Below are 16,078 nucleotides of genomic sequence, written 5' to 3'. Positions count from 1 at the left end.
CAAATTGAAGAATATAGAAAAAGGTTTTCTTCTCCAGAATTTAAAGTCGAATTAAAAATAAAAACAAGGAGTTTCTGTTGTGGCGCAGCAGAAACGAATCGGACTAGGAACCATGAGGTTGTAGGTTCCATCCCTGGCCTTGCTCAGTGGGTTAAGGATCTGGCATTGCCAGATGTGATGTAGGCTGTGGTGTAGGTTGCAGCTGTGGTGTAGGTCGCAGATGTGGCTTGGATCTGGTGTTGCTGTGGCTGTGGTGTAGGCTGGCAGCTGCGGCTTCGATTAGACCCCTAGCCTGGGAACCTCCATATGCTGCAGGTGTGCCCCTAAAAAGACAGAAGACAAAAAAAATTAAAAAATAAAAACAATGCTCTCTCCCTCTATTAACTTTGTCAGAGTTCCAACTGAAATTTTCTTATAGAAGACACATCACTTTTTCTCTTCTGTTTATCTATCCCTCATGTAAAGTTATGTTTGGTGACTCCTCCCTTCCTATTTTCCCTTTCAGAAATTATACTTTCTCTATGTTCATGTTTATTAATATTTTCCTTTTTTCTCTTTATTTTTGTATTTTGGGTAAAAAATATTTTTTGTAGTATGGGTAAAAAGGCTGCTATTGAGTGTTTTTTGATTGTTTAAAAATACTCATTTTTTTTTTTAACTGGATAAACTTTCCCTGTTTTTTTTTTTTTTTTTCTTTCAAATTTAGCCCAGCCTCAGCGCTTGCCTCAGCTTCAAACTGTAGTGCAGGAAAGTGAGGAGGAAATAGGCAAGATAAAGAATGGTCACCCAAGTCTGAGCAATGGAAATGGAATCCACCACGGGGCCAAACATGTATCTGCCGATAATCGAAGACTGTCAGCACCTGTTTCTCAAAAAATGCATAGAAAAATTCAGTCCAGCTTGTCTGTCAACAGTGACATCAGTAAGAAGAGCAAAGTAAATGCTGTCTTTTCCCAGAAGACGGGCTCTTCACCTGAAGGTAAGTGTAAAATATTTGCATATTTTATTTGACCAGATGTAAAATTATAGCTACTAATAATTATTTGATTAAGCAAACATCAATGAAGAATCTTGCTTATCCTTCAAACAGGAATTTTGGTAAAATGCAACTTCCCCAAAGGAAAACACAGGCTAGGAGCGGAAGCATTGGCAGCTGACATCCTGCTCTTAGATTGTCTTCTAGAGTAAAGAGTCATTACTTTAGGTGTAACTGCTATACTTTTTTAATACCGCTTTTAAAAATACAAATACATTTTGGTAGCATATGAATTTATGTATTTTTTTCATCCCTGATTCAATGTGACATCCACTTATATTTTTGTCTTCCAAATTCGTTTTTTATTAATTTTTATTTTTTTTTTAATGGCCACACCTGCCTGCGGCATGTGGAAGTTCGCAGGCTAGGGAATGAATTCAGGTCGCCGTTGTGATCCTCACTTCAGCTGAGGCAATGCCCGATCCTTTAAACCTGCTGCACTAGGATGGGGATTGAACCCATGCCTCTGCAGCAACCTGAGCTGCTGCAGTTGGATTCTTAACCCACTGTGCCACAACGGGAACTCTGCAAATCACTTTTTAAAATTTTACTGGATTATAGTTGATTTACAATGTTGTCTTAATTTCTGCTCTACAGCAAAGTGATTCAGTAACACACATACGTATCTTTTTCATGTTCTTTTCCATTATGATTTATCACAGGATATTGAATATTGTTCCCTGTGCTATGCAGTAGGACCTTGTTTACCTACCTTATATATAATAGTGCGCCTTTGCTAATCCCAAACTCCCAATTCTCTCTCCCCCACTCCCTTCCCCCTTAGCAACCATAAGTCCACTCTCTATGTTTGTTTCTGTTTCAGAGGTATGTTGTATTTTAGAGTCCATATGGTATTTCTCTTTCTGACTTCACTTAGTAGGATAATCTCTAGTTTCACCCATGTTGCCGCAAATGGCATTGTTCTTTTTATGGCTGAGTAGTATTCCATTGTATAAATGTACCACATCTTTTTAATCCATTCATCTGTTGATGGATATTTAGGTTGTTTCCATGTCTTGGCTATTGTAAATAGCACTGCTCTGAACTTTGGGGTGCATGTATCTTTTTGAATTACAGTTTTATCTGGAATTATGCCCAGGAGTGGGATTACTGGCTCATATGACAACTCTATTAGTTTTTGAGGAACCTTCATACTGTTTTCTATAGTAGCTGTATCAATTTACATTCCCACCAACAGGGTGTGAGGGGCTCCCTTTTCTCCACACACTCTCCAGCATTTGTTATCTGTAGACTTATTAATCATGGCCATTCTGACCAGTGTGAGATGGTACCTCATTGTAGTTTTGGTAAATCGGTTTTTAAATATATAGAACTAAAGCCAAGAGGTGGTCATGTTCATGCTCTTGCCAGGGAGTGGCCTAGGTGATCTCTGGTGCTTGACTGACCCTGGTGACTTCCAGCTACCAGTGCTGCCACAGATGTGCTCCCCCAACCAACTCTGCCTCATTCCAAACTCCCTGTGGCCTGGCCTTTAGCACCTTCCCTAGATGCACTTGGCTGTGTTCTCTGACCTCTCAGGAATTAGCGATTACCTTGTTAATTAAATGCTATGAAGCTGCAAAAGTTTTTATTATAACACAAACCCATCTGATTACATTGAGCTTATAATCTATGGACTCCTTTTATAAAAATGGCTTGTGGTGTGATATTAAAAGAAGAATATCTTTCCCTCATGTTTAAGGTTCCAAATTTCTCTTAGCATGTGCATGTTCCTCTGTTCTTCCCTCTTCTGCATAATGTAAATATACCATATTTATTTTTTTCTGGTTCAGATAGCATATATACTTAAAATATAAAATATTTTTCTTATTCTCCTTAGCTTTCTATTTTAATTACCATGAAATCTTAAATAGTGGAAATTCTGGGCATGCTTCTGTGAAGTTGGCTATGCTTATTCATAGAGATAAATTGAGTTGTAAATAGGAAATTGTATTGAGAGTTACCAGTAATGAGTGAGAGAAGGATATTACATTTTGGCTACAGGTGTCTCAAACTCAACTGAGGTAAAGTGTTAGGTTGATCAAATGATATGATAATAAATGGTCTGCATAGTTCCAGGTCAGTGACACTACTTTCCAAACTAATTAGATTGAAAGGGACATGATTGACACTTTAAAATGAGTTTGACATGTAAGCTGCATGGTCATCTCTGAAGCATAGGTAGGCTGTTAACTAAACCGGCTCTCCAAGGAGTTGGGAAGGCAATGTAATTTTCTTTAGAGGATCTTTGCTTCTAGGTGATTGGGTGAAATAATTGAATGCAATTGAAATCTACTTGTTTTATACATTTGACTTTTCTTACTATGTTCCTAACTTCTTGTCCATTTGATATTTACTGATTTTAAAGAATGATAACATTTACATATCAATCAAACTTGAAATAGCTTATGGAATTTTTATAAAATTTTTTATTCACTTCTTTTTAATGGCAGGTCTGAATTTATTATTATTGGAATAATGCAGCTTCATAAGTAATATATGAAGATAAAACTCTCCCTCTTCCTTGCTTTTTCCTTTCCATCTTCCTCTTCCCCTCTCACCCACACATACTCACACTTATGGCCGACTACAAAGGTGTGGTGGCTAAGGGACATCCCTTATAATCCTTCTTTTACCACAAATCTGTTCCAGATTGGACTGGGGGCATGAGGAATAGGACGTACCAATGAAGTTGTCAAAACATACTGTACAATATCCCATCCATTACTTTGCTGTTAGGTTAGTCTAATGGTAGGTTCCTTTTAATATGATCCCTTGAATCTAGATAAAGTCTCTTGTCCTATTTCATATTTTCTCAGAGGTAGACATCTTCCTGCTTCTCTTTTTTTTTTTTTCCTATTTAAGGTTGTGCCTTCCAATTTTATTGTTTCTTCTTTCAGTTTTGAAGTTAAGTTTATTCTTTGATAATGCACTATAGTTAAACAAAAAACCCCAAAACAAACAAACAAACAAAAAAAGCAGAGAATTGGTAGACAGCAAATTAAAAGAAGGATCTCAGCTCTGCCAGCAGCTAGCTGGGGGACATGGATTTCTATGGGGCTGCTTTTTTTTTTTTTCTTGAAAATGCTTTGGATTAGAAATCTTTAAGGTTAGGTTTGGTTCCCAGATTCTGTGAGCTCTCTTTATAAGCAAAGCTGCCTAATTCTCAGAATAGGTCTTTTGGGCTATAGAATATATGATTCCTGAGTGAAGAGAAATATAGTACCTGATAAGTAGAACAGGACTATGGCAGAAATTATTTTGATAAGATTTGAGGAGCCCTATACGTCAGAACAGTAGGTCTTGAATAGGCTATGATACTATGAAAAATGAATACAAATTACTATTTTTTAAAATAATGGGGGATTTAATTACTAGGCTTTTCTCAATTTCATGTTTTTTTCTTTTTGTTTCACATTTTTCTTAAGACTTTATTGTCTCTGCTGTTCTTACAGCAAAATGAGCAAACAAGTAGCAAAACAATATTTACTTAAAACCTCAAGATCAGCTAATTGTGCCGAGTCTGGCAATGTGTGTGTGTCTCTTTTTTTTTTTTTTTTTAAATCAATGGTGTTTGTGGTTATGATTTTTATATGGCACATAAAAAATAATGAGAGCTAGAGAAACATTTTTCTGGTTCAGATGATGTAATTAAATGCATAACCATTTCATGGTGTTTCATTAAGGACTCTAAGGGCTGCTTTGCTGACCGAATTTGGAAAACACTGCTAGGATGTGGGTCCATTGCCTATACAGAGGTAAGGATTGACCCAGTCACGTAATTGAGTCAGTGGGTTGGTGACATCTTTTCATATGTCTTTAACTGTGGGTTATTTAAAGCCTCAGTACAATAGACATGTGTTCCATCAGATTCTCTTTTTAAGCTATGTTGATTCCTAGAATTAGTTATGTAGGGTCATTCTCTGTACCAGGTACTGGTCTACCTGCTTCATTCATGTGAACTGACTTAATCCTCCCCAAAGCACCATGAATTCTATGAACTATATGTTATATTATCTAATTATAAATGAGAGAGTTGAGGCACAGAGAGAGGTTAAGTGAATCTGCCAAAGCCAATTGGCACACAACAGAAATGAGATTCAAACCCAGATCATTCTGGCTCCACAGTCTATGCTCCTAGCCACTATGATATTTTTGCCTTCAAGTTCTCTGAGAAAAAGGTATTTTACTGGTCCTTCTAGCATCACATGGGATGTTGACAGCATTATTGCTGTGGGTCAGGCAGGATCTCTTTATTACTGTAATCTGCCTTCTTTAAGCACTTCCTCCTGAAATTTTAAAAACAATTCTCGCACCAATGTTCTGCGCCCATTTTCCTTCCCTACTAGACTGTAAATTCCTGAAGAGGCTGGACTAGGCCTGAGTCAATTTTGTTTTTAATTTACAGTGGTGCTTATTACAATAGCTTCATAGAGTTTCCCACCAGTTAATAAGTGATGCAATGTTTTATTCCAAACCACTTCCTTGAAACTAGCACTGCAAAATAAAATGTATGCTCACATTCATTTAAAAATGGTTCTTTAAAAAAAAACTTCCTTTTATGCAATAGAGGAAGAAAAATACCCATGTGGGGAAATATTGTATATTTTATTTAAGGATCATTAAATTAGCAGATTTCTACTTGTTTTGTATAATTAAATATTTTCATACATATGTCAATTTTCTGATTGCCTCACCCAGGTAGAGGGTTTTAAGACTAAATGTTTAAGATTTTTGACCTTTGAAATAATTATAGTATAATTTAGTATCATATAATATTCAAACTGCCAAGGGTTTTCATTAGACTCAAAGAGGATTTACTATTCCTGAGATGAGAAAAATCTTAATACATTTCAGGTGTGCCAGACATAGCTACATGTTTTTGTAAAAATTTTCAACAAATATTTTTGGGAGACATTTTATACTTTTTAGAAATATTTGTTAACTTATACTTCATATTCATAGACAGACTTAGTATATAGAGAAATGCATTTCCAAACCCAGCAGCCCTTTGAACATAAATTCTGGACAAGAGAGTCAAGAGCATTTGTTTACACGGAAGGATGTCTCATCTTTAATTCTAGGGGCAGTATAGCCTAGTGATTACAGCACAGACTCTAGGACCAGTCTTCTTGGGTTCAAATATTGGCTTTACCAGTGACCCATGATCTGTTCTTGGGTCGGTTACTTAACCTCTTTTTGACCTCAATGTCTTGTCTATAAAGTAGCAATATAATTAGTCACCTATATCAGAGGATTGTTGTGAAGAGTTGAGTTGATGTTGCATTCAGCTGAGTCAGAACAGAGCCTGGCTAGGATGAAGTATTGGCTAAGTGTTAGCTGCTGTTATCATCATCATGAAGGAGCACTCAAGGAAGGAAGGGTCAGGAATGTCAGCTTTTTGGAGAAGGCAATGCCTGGATAGAGACCATAAGGATAAGACCAGGTAAGGGAGTTGAAGGAGGCATTCAAGGCTAACGAGGGCTTATGAAATAGTGTGTTTTGTTCAGAGAACCATATAAATAGCTTTGTTATTTTGGAGAAGTCAGATCAGGAGAGATAAGCCCGGAAAAGACCAGTCCATAGGCAGCCTGGAATGCCCCGTTCTGAAAGTGTATAGCCAGATACTTAAGACTTCTCTGAAGGACATCAGTCTGTATCCAGTTTATATTTCTTTGAAACATTATATTTTCTCTAAGGCAGAAATTCTATAGCTGCAATTATGTAAGCCACCAAAAATTAAGGGAAACATTGTATTCAGTTCCTTTTCTGATGTAAAGTTAAGTTGTATAGGTTTTTAATGCACTGAATATAACCTGTGTTGTGATGTAAATGCTAAGATTTTGTTGATGACATTAGATTAGTGGTTGCATTAAAATATATAAATTTATATAAATGTATATCCTGCTATATGTTAAGAACCTGCATTCTTGATAGACTGTAATTGGTACTTTAGTAATGAACTATTTACTATAGGTAAAATGATGAATTGGTTTGAAACTCGTCAAGCCAGGGATGCTAACAAGTTTTTTAGGAAGGCTTTGAACTTAAATGGATGGACTTAAGCCCATCCTCCCTCTATCCTCCCATTTTATTGGTTCCCTCTGCTTCCCTTTCTTTAAACTAGTCTCTTGGCTGCTTACCTTTAAGACCCTTCTCTGTCTCCTTTCCAGACTCTTCTTCCTCCCCTTTTCAGTGTATTTCCACCTTGCATTCATAGCGTAGCAGTTTTTCACAACCCCCCATAGGGACAGGCATCATGTCATCGTAGGAGGAGTACAGCCTTGACTGTACTAGGAGGCAGTCTGGTGGGGCACACAGCCGTTAAAGGAGATGGAGCAGGACAGCTTGAAAAGCCCACTAGGTGACTCAGCTAGGTCACGCCCCCTCCTTCCTTGAGACTTGCTGGTAAAATGGTAAAAATATCTTTCCTTGACCTCACCACTTCCCCTTCTCTCCTCAACAGTGCAAACTGGGACTTAACTCCTTATACTTAAAATTGTGCCTTCACTGCTATGCATAAAGGTCCCTACACACATGGTTAATGACACAGCCAAATGCCTTTCCTGCTTCTCTCCCCTCATTCCAGAATGTTCTTCTCACTCGCTTTTGCCTTCTTGGCTTTGACATATATATTTTTTTTTTCCAGAGCCCAACTCAAGCATCATTTCCTCATACCCTGATGGGCTAATAGCTCTTCTTTTGGTTCCTCCCAGTGTCCTCTCAATACAAAATGACTCTAGAGTTTTGTTCGCTTAACTGTCTTCCTACAATAATCTGTAGTATCCATTGAAGGCAGAGATTTTTGTTTTATTTATCTTTTAACTTTGAGCACATAGTCTAGTGCCTGGCTCATCATAAGTGTTTACTAAACATTGAAACAAGCAGGAACATAAATTGGAAACCGTAGGTACTTATTCTTTAACATTCCGCAATATTATGGTGGAAACCTCAGGAATCACTGAAGGTAGTATAAGGGAGATAGTGTGGGGAGATTAAAGGGAGTGCAGTTATTTAAGTTAAAAGAAAGGCAAAAAGAAACTCAGCTGAGGCAGACTTCAAACTCGGAACTTCTGCCTTCCAAGTCCATTAAGATTTCTCCTTACTCCGTGTGGTTTTTCAGTCAACTACACATTCCCAGAGTCTAAAACCAGAAAAAAAAAATTAGAAAGTTAAAATTGGAATTGAATAATTCATTCTTAGTTTTAGTAGTATTGTAAAATCTTATTCATTTTTCCCCCCATAAAAACCTCTCTTAGAGAAGTACTAGTATTTTAGTGGAAGGATAATAATAGCACTTTATGATATGACTGTAGTATTATAATCCGAACTTCCAGAAACAAATTTTCTGTGACTTTGGCAAGATATAGTGCTGCATTCCTCAAAATACTTAATTTGCTTGGATGATGTTTTGTTTTGTTTTGTTCTGTTTTCTCAGGCAGAGTGCCTTCCATTCCATGTCAGAATAATTGTGTGGGAGAAAGGTTTAGAATTCTGCTTTCCAATGCAATATTTGCCAGTCCATTGGAAAATAGGATTTTAATAAATTTCATTGCTCAGCCAACAAGCTAAATGGAATAATCGTAATACAAAGAGAAGGGTGTGTGTATGTATGTTTGGAGAGCAGGCATTATCAAAGTTGACTATGTCAAAGTATAAATCATTGCTTTTTATTTACTTGAAATACTGAACTAGCTGTTTGTAAAAATAAATTAAAACAATTATCTATCCAGAGTATTTATAGTAATAAGTGTTACTTTAGGGCCAAATGTAAATATTCAAAATATACTTCCTTTGGAGTTTAGGAAAATAGGTTAACTTTATAATTTATGATCTAGAGTAAATTATTCCCATACCCATCCATTTGATGAAGAGCAACAATTTTACAAGGTTCTGAAATATATATAATTTGACATTTGAAACATAGAGACACCTCAAAATATACCTCAAATCTCATAGCACTTCTTTTATATAATATACATAGCTTTCTACTGTGTATGGACTCACCCTTGATGTTTGGTTTTGTAGACAAGCTTAGTCCAGTGCTCTGAGAATTTAAATTAGCTTAGCATTCACTCAGGAGATGGGTGGGGAGGAAATAAAACAATGAGGATACAGATAGATTGGCCAGGAGGCTTTGGGGTGTGGGGAAGGCAAGTGAAGAGACTATTTAGAAATCCAGCTTCAGAATAACAGGCTAAATGGAAAGAAGAATCGAATACATCTAATGATGCTATTAATATATCAGTTTTCATTTCTTCTCTGTATGGTAATGGAAAGTTGAGCTGGTGTTTTCATTAGGTGAAACAGTAACAGGTAAATACACCAACCAGTCTTGTCCAGGATTACAGTTTATTTTCAACTTCAAGAGTCATGGTACCATGTGTCCGTGGTAGAGAACCTGGTGGTTTTCTTTAGGCTTTCAGGATTGAGTAGGGGGGTCCTGGCCCAGGACTAAAGCTAAAAGAAGTGGAACAGCAACCAAATAGTCATCCTAAGCAGACTGCCATTCATTGTCTTGTTCAATTAGTTGGGAAAATGAATAAAATTAGGAAATCAAGAAGAATAGCTGAATGTAGTTTGAGGCTGGTCATGAGTTGTTTTAAACAGGTTCAATTTCAAATGATGATATACAATCTGAGGACCTTTGGAAATAGACAAGTGGAGCTTGAGAGAAGGAGTTAGAAGCAAACATGTTAATTTACATTTGTTCTCATAGAGGGGATATTTGAAACTATGCATCTGAATGAGTTTTCTTAAGCAGAGATTGAAAGCAAAGGTCAGATGGCTGAGAACTGTGTGACTCAGGGATCACTGGAGGACAGCCAGTTTGGTGGGATGGGAGTGTGAGTTCAGCTTGAGCCCTCGGGAGACAATCCCATGGAAAGTTCAGACTTTTCTGCAGAGGTGATGTCAGAATGGGGCCATGACCCTGATAAGATAGCCTAGAGGAGAGGCCAGCAAGCAGAGAGAAGAGGAAGATGATCTGGCTGAGAGAAATCAGTAAGAAAGGTGAGAGAAGAAACAAACTGGAGAGGGTGGTTTCATGGTGGCCTGGGCAGAAATACTTTAAGTCGAGGAAGAGGACTGCACTCGATATTGCACCAGCTCTTGTTGACAGCTTGCATCAGATGAGAACTGAAATAATTCTGTTGAATTAAAAACTGTGGATATCTGTTGGTGACCTAATGAAGAGCCGTTTTTTTGTGGAGAAGCTAGAATGATGTAGGTTGTGGGATGAGATGCAACACACTGATGACAAGAATTCTGAAAAGACCAAAGTCTAGGATGGGGAAGCCTAGGTCGAAGGGAGGTTGTCTTGTTTGGGGTTATTTTGTTTTAAGCTGGGAAATCTTGGTGTGTGTTTACATTTAGCTGGAAGGAATCCAGGAGAGAGAGAAAGTATGAAGATTTAAGGTTATATCATACCCTTCTTAACAAGCCATCATATAGAGTTTAGATCTAGAGTTCAACATACTCAGCTATGTAAACATGCATCCATGATCATGGCATGAGAATTGAGCAACCAGACAAGCATTTAAGGAACTGTTAACCTGGATAACTACTTCTGTATGGGTTGTGTGGTTGATTAATCTTAGAAGCTTTTTGAGTAACTTCTATGGAATGACTTGGTATGAGGAAACGAAACCTTTAAAAAGATTAAAGTCTATCTTTAGTACTTAATACTTTTAATATTTATTAAAATATTAAATACTTTAATACCATCCTACCCATTCCAGAAGTATTAGTTGCCTTTGAATGGAAGACATTGACAGAGAAGTCTTTTATGATTCTGAGTTCTAAATTCCTGACTTGTGCTCTGGACCACTTGGTTAATGGATGTTGATGGTTTCCTATACTTGAGCTTGATAAGGCTCTTAACTGAATTTAATCATAGCTTTTACACATTGTATAGGAAAAGAAATAGAACACAAGTAAGTAAGCTGTTAAAGATATAAAAGTTTAGGAAAGATGAGTGATGAAACTACTGTGGAATTGAGTTGCTTAATTTTAAAATGTATTTAAAGTAAATTTGTGTTTTAGTGTGGTCTACTCTTAACTGAATTACTCTCAACAAGCAAAGGCTTTAAAGACAATCAAAATTCCAAGTTATTATAGGTCAATTGTGATAGTCTTTAACACAGCGACTCTGGTCATGTTTGGTTCATTTGCTTCTTTGGGAATCCAACAGTTACATTTCTTTTCCTTGGGTTTTTAAGGTGGTAACAATATCCTATTAGCTCTTGTATTACTCCCAAAGGTAACCAAAGACATTGGATACCTTTAGATGTCTTATCCTAAAACACTTATCTCAAAGAACTAAACAGTGAAGGGTGTTAGCTTATCGAGGAGCCCAATCAGCCACTGTACAGATTTTGATTTTGACCTGAGTGAGGTCGGAAGCCAGTAACAGGGTTTAAGCTGATGACTAACAGGCTCTGACTTATGTTTTTAAGTATTACCTGCCTTTTGTGCTGAGGGTAGACTACAGGTACACAATGTCCAAAGAAAGGAGGCCTACTATGTGACTTATGTAGTAATTAAGATGAGAGATGATGGGGGTGGATTGGGGTGGCAGTGGAGGAAGTGGAGAGATGTTGTATACAGACGCATTTTGAAAGTGGAGTAAGATTTATTGAAGGATGACATTTCAGTGTGAGAGAAAGACATGGGTTAAAGATGATTCCAGGTTAGTCGACCTGAGCAGTTGAAAATATGGAGTTCCCATTGACAGAGATGGTTTGGAACATGTTGGATTTGAGATGCCCGTTGCCTTTCCAAATGGTGATGTGAAATAATCAGTCAGATAGAGGAGTTTGGAGGTCAGAGTAAAGATCTGCATCCTGAGATATTTCATGCCATCATCAGGGTACGGAATATTCAGTGGATGGGATCACCTAGGATTGTAATTCTTCTCTATCCCAGCACCTGGGTGTTTGGAGTAAGAGCTCCTGGGCAAAGGGAGTAGAATGTGAAATATCACTCTGGGCAGAGCCCCCAAGAAGATCTAATTCATTTGGAGTGAGCATCCTTTAAAAGCTCCCCCTGTGATGTTATACACATGCAGGGTTAAGATCTACTTGCTCAGGGAGTAAATAGACTCATATTCCAAGCAAGGAGCTCTGGACCAGTCCAATATGTAGAGGTCAGAAAATGAAGAGGAACTGTGGGGAGGAAAATAGGATGAACAATTGGTGATGGAGAAGGAACTAATAAAGAGGAGCAGCTTGGAAATCAAATGAAGAGTGTGTTTCAAGATGGAGGTAGTGCTCATGTGTCCAGTGGCAACTGAGAAGACCAGTGAGATGAGTAAGACGTGACCATGGACATTGTCCTGTGAAGGTCATTGGTAGGCCATCATACTTATGGTGTTGTGATAGAGAAAAAAGTCTGACTGAAGTGGGTTCTGGAGAGAATGAGAAGAAAAATTATTGCAAAAGAAACAGAAGATCACAAGTCTAGGCTACTCTGTTCAAAGAGTTTCCCTAGAAGAGAAGAGTAAAAGGGCTGTGATCTAAAGGGGAAATTTTTTTTGGAAATACGATATATATTGCTTGAGTGTTGTTGGTAATGACCTGGTGTTCTATGTTGTAGTTACTGGTATTTTATCAACCCTCTCAGATTTTATATCTTTAGAAGAAAGTGGCCATACTTTGAGGTTATTTTTTATAGTGCCTTCTTTAGTAGGATTATACATATGAGGCACTTTCTATTTATTTAACTGGCCATCTTTCAAATGACCAGTAGGATTTGACATTTTAGATTTACAGTTTTGCAAACCTTCCATCTCAGAAACTGTTTTATCATTTGTAGTGATGTAAAATATGCTAAAAGTTTCCATTCATTTTAGAAGGATTTCAAAAAATTATTTCATAGTTACAATAATAGCACTAGACACTGCATAATACTACAATTCTCAGAGGAAGAACTTTTGGGGTAGAGATACAGAATGTGCAGGATGTTTTGAGTCCTCTGACAAAAACTGGCTGATGACTCACAAGTCTCTTGTTGTTTATGGAGTGCATTTACAAGAAAAATAGTATCAGAGAGTTGTTCATTGAATATAATTTGACTTCAAATATCTGAGGTGACCACCTACAGTAAAACTTTATCTTAGATGTCCATTATTAATCAAAACATTTCTTTATATTTTGTGTTTCACTTTAGCCTAAATTTTACTGCTTTAGCTAAAGTGCTTTTCACCTTAAAAAAAATAGTTCCAATTTTGAGGATAGAAGAAGAAAAGTATTTACCTTAGCTAATGAACTGAATGCTGATGAATATAATCCATATCTTAATTCATGTCCAGATGCCAGGTGGTCTGCCCATTGACAATCTGGAGGAAAGCAAAAATTCAAAATTTTACGCCTAACTGGAGTATATGCACTTTTCTTTAACGGAAATGGTTTTGATTATACCATATTTTTTATTGTTGCCTTTGGTGCTGTCGTAAGTTTTCTTTTTCTCCAGTGTTTTATTACTAGATTCTTTCAGTTCCTTCCCATGTGTGCCCCCACAGCTCTCCATACACCTGAAATATCTAGTGTTTTATTGCTTAAGTAGACATGTTAACCAATAAATGTTTATGAATAGAGAATTGTAATGTTTAGAAACATGGAGTTTCTAAAAAGGAAGTTTCTGGAGTTCCCATCGTAGCTCACTGGGATGCAAGTTTGATCCCTGGCCTTGCTCAGTGGGTTATGGATCTAGCATTGCCATGAGCTATGATATATATATATATGGCAGATTAAGCTCAGATGTGGTGTTGCTGTGGCTGTGGTGTCGGCCGGCAGCTGCAGCTCTGATTCAGCCTCTAGCCTGGGAGTGTCCATATGGTGTGGATGTCGGCCCTAACAAGAAAAAAAAAAGCAAGATTCTGAAGGAATAGGAATGTGTCTGTTTTGTACACTCGTCATAGAAGGTTCTATGAAAATCTGGCCTATGAGCCCAGAGTTTTTGTCATCTCATTTTGGTTGTTCCTTCAAAGCACACCTTTATCTCTATTTATTTCTCTTTCAAAAACCTGCCGCCTCATCTCTCCTTCCTCTCACCCCTCCCCCATTTCTTTTCCTTACTTTCTTTCCGTCCTCCCTCCTGACTCATTTCAGTTAGAAATTTTGCATGATTTCATTGAACAATTTATTGCAGTTTAGAGGAACTCAATGGTAGTGATTCATGACATTTTCATTAATGTTTTAATACTCTTTTCAGACAGTTTTATTATTAGCTTATATGTTTGTGAGCATGGGTATATATCTTAAAAAGAATACCTTCACAATTCTTTAAGACCCAAGTTTTTGAACAATTATTTTTTTTTCTAGCTTGAATTTAGAGTCTCATGATTTTTGAATTGGTTTCTTTTCCTTCAGAATACATAGTTACTTCGCTATTTGATTTTTTTAAATTGCGTTCTTAAATGACCCTGTCTGACTCCTAAAGCTAATTGAGGTAATGTAGAAATAATAGTTTCTCTCAGAAGTATTCTCATTAATTTTAATACTTATAGTATTAACTATAAAAGGTCCTCAGAACTATCATAATTAGTATAACTCACCACTAGTATGTCATGAAATAGTATAGAGGGGGGCTCATGGTATAAATTTGCCATATTTATGAAAAACTTGTGAAGAAAAAATTTTTTTATATATTAGGTGTCAGCTGAACATATTAGGAAGCTGCTGCAAAGATCCACTATGATCCTCTAGTTCTGGGATTCTTAGCTTTGAGAAGAGTCCATAAGTTTGGCAAGAATAAACAACCAGATTTCAGTAACTTCTAGACTAAGCAAAATCTAGCCTTTTCCTCAATTATAAGTGAAAGCAATAAACTTAAGTAGTATTAATAACATCTGTGACTTTGTCACTGATATTTCATATTAGATTAGTTGTTTCAGAAATCATGAAATACTATTTACATTAATCATTACTTTAAAATTATAATAGTTTTCAGATCATCCCTAGATCTTGCTTATAATGTGCTAAAGAAGCACATAATTATTATACCTCAACTTTTAATTTTATGATAACTATTTCAACATAATTGATTTCCACTGAAATCTTTTAATTTCTTCACTTTTAAAAATATTTTGTGTCCATGGCACTTGCAAATAAATAAGAATCCCTGCTCTAGCTCTCTTTGCATCCTAAGCATTCTTTGCAGTATAAATTTCTTTTGTAAATTACTTGTTTTGTAAACTTGCTAATTTTTATGTGCAGTTTTCATAATGCAGAGAACACATTTTTGTAAATAGCTTTTTCATTTTTACTCATTTTAAATTAAGGACATAACTAAATTTCTACCTTAGAATTGTATCAAATAGTCAATTCCTAGGTAAAGATTGTACTCATGTTTCCATTTAAATGATAGGCTTTTACCAAGGTATTATGAGCAAACCAAGACACAGAGGCGTGGAGGAAATTAACTTCATGGTTTTGCCTGCCACCATTTGGGTAATCTTAATGTAATTCTCCATAAATACGTACAGGAGAAAACAGAAGAAAGAATCGGAGTCAACCACCTGGTGAAAAATGTGTTTCAGACTAATTTTCAAAAAGGGTTTTAACTGATAGGTAGCACTGTGTGGCCTCAGGCTCCTTTCCCAGCACAGGCTCTTGGCAATTTAAAGGGGCTTCCCTGCTTCATGTACATTTGACCAAAGGGGGAAATGGAAAGGTGGGAGACATCTCTTAAGTGGATATAGGAAGCAATTAGAAGAAAAAAAATTGAACAATACAGTTTGCTCAGGGAAATTATATTTCCTGTTTTGAAGGGGAAAGTATTTATACAAATAAATAGTAGTTGTCTCCTAAAGATTGAGAAATATAGGATTTTGTGAGAAATGTGAAGATAATTGAAAGAAAAGAGCAAAATGGATTAATATACTAGTTTTCCAACAACATATTAAACCTGTCTAAATTTCTACTCTGACTTCTCTTGGGAAATCAAACTGGAGGAACTGGACCTCTTGGGGAATAGCATCCCCTTAACATAACATGATTTAAAGTTGACACTAGAAGTTTAGGTTTATTTTTTTTCCTAATA

General features: G+C 36.6%; 1 protein-coding gene across 3 annotated transcripts in view; it reads left to right on the top strand.

Moving 5' to 3' along the window:
- MDFIC (MyoD family inhibitor domain containing) overlaps positions 1-16,078 on the top strand; it is a 100,148-nt gene that overhangs the window by 58,108 nt on the left and 25,962 nt on the right. For all 3 annotated transcript variants that reach the window (XM_047763171.1, XM_047763170.1, XM_047763172.1), the window contains exon 4: positions 707-979. In XM_047763171.1, coding sequence (XP_047619127.1) covers positions 707-979 — 273 coding nt within the window. The remainder of the gene's footprint in view (positions 1-706; positions 980-16,078) is intronic.

Source organism: Phacochoerus africanus, chromosome 16 (assembly GCF_016906955.1).
Source record: "Phacochoerus africanus isolate WHEZ1 chromosome 16, ROS_Pafr_v1, whole genome shotgun sequence".
NCBI classification, from domain to species: Eukaryota; Metazoa; Chordata; class Mammalia; order Artiodactyla; family Suidae; genus Phacochoerus; species Phacochoerus africanus.
This window is presented reverse-complemented; position numbering and strand designations above follow the sequence as displayed.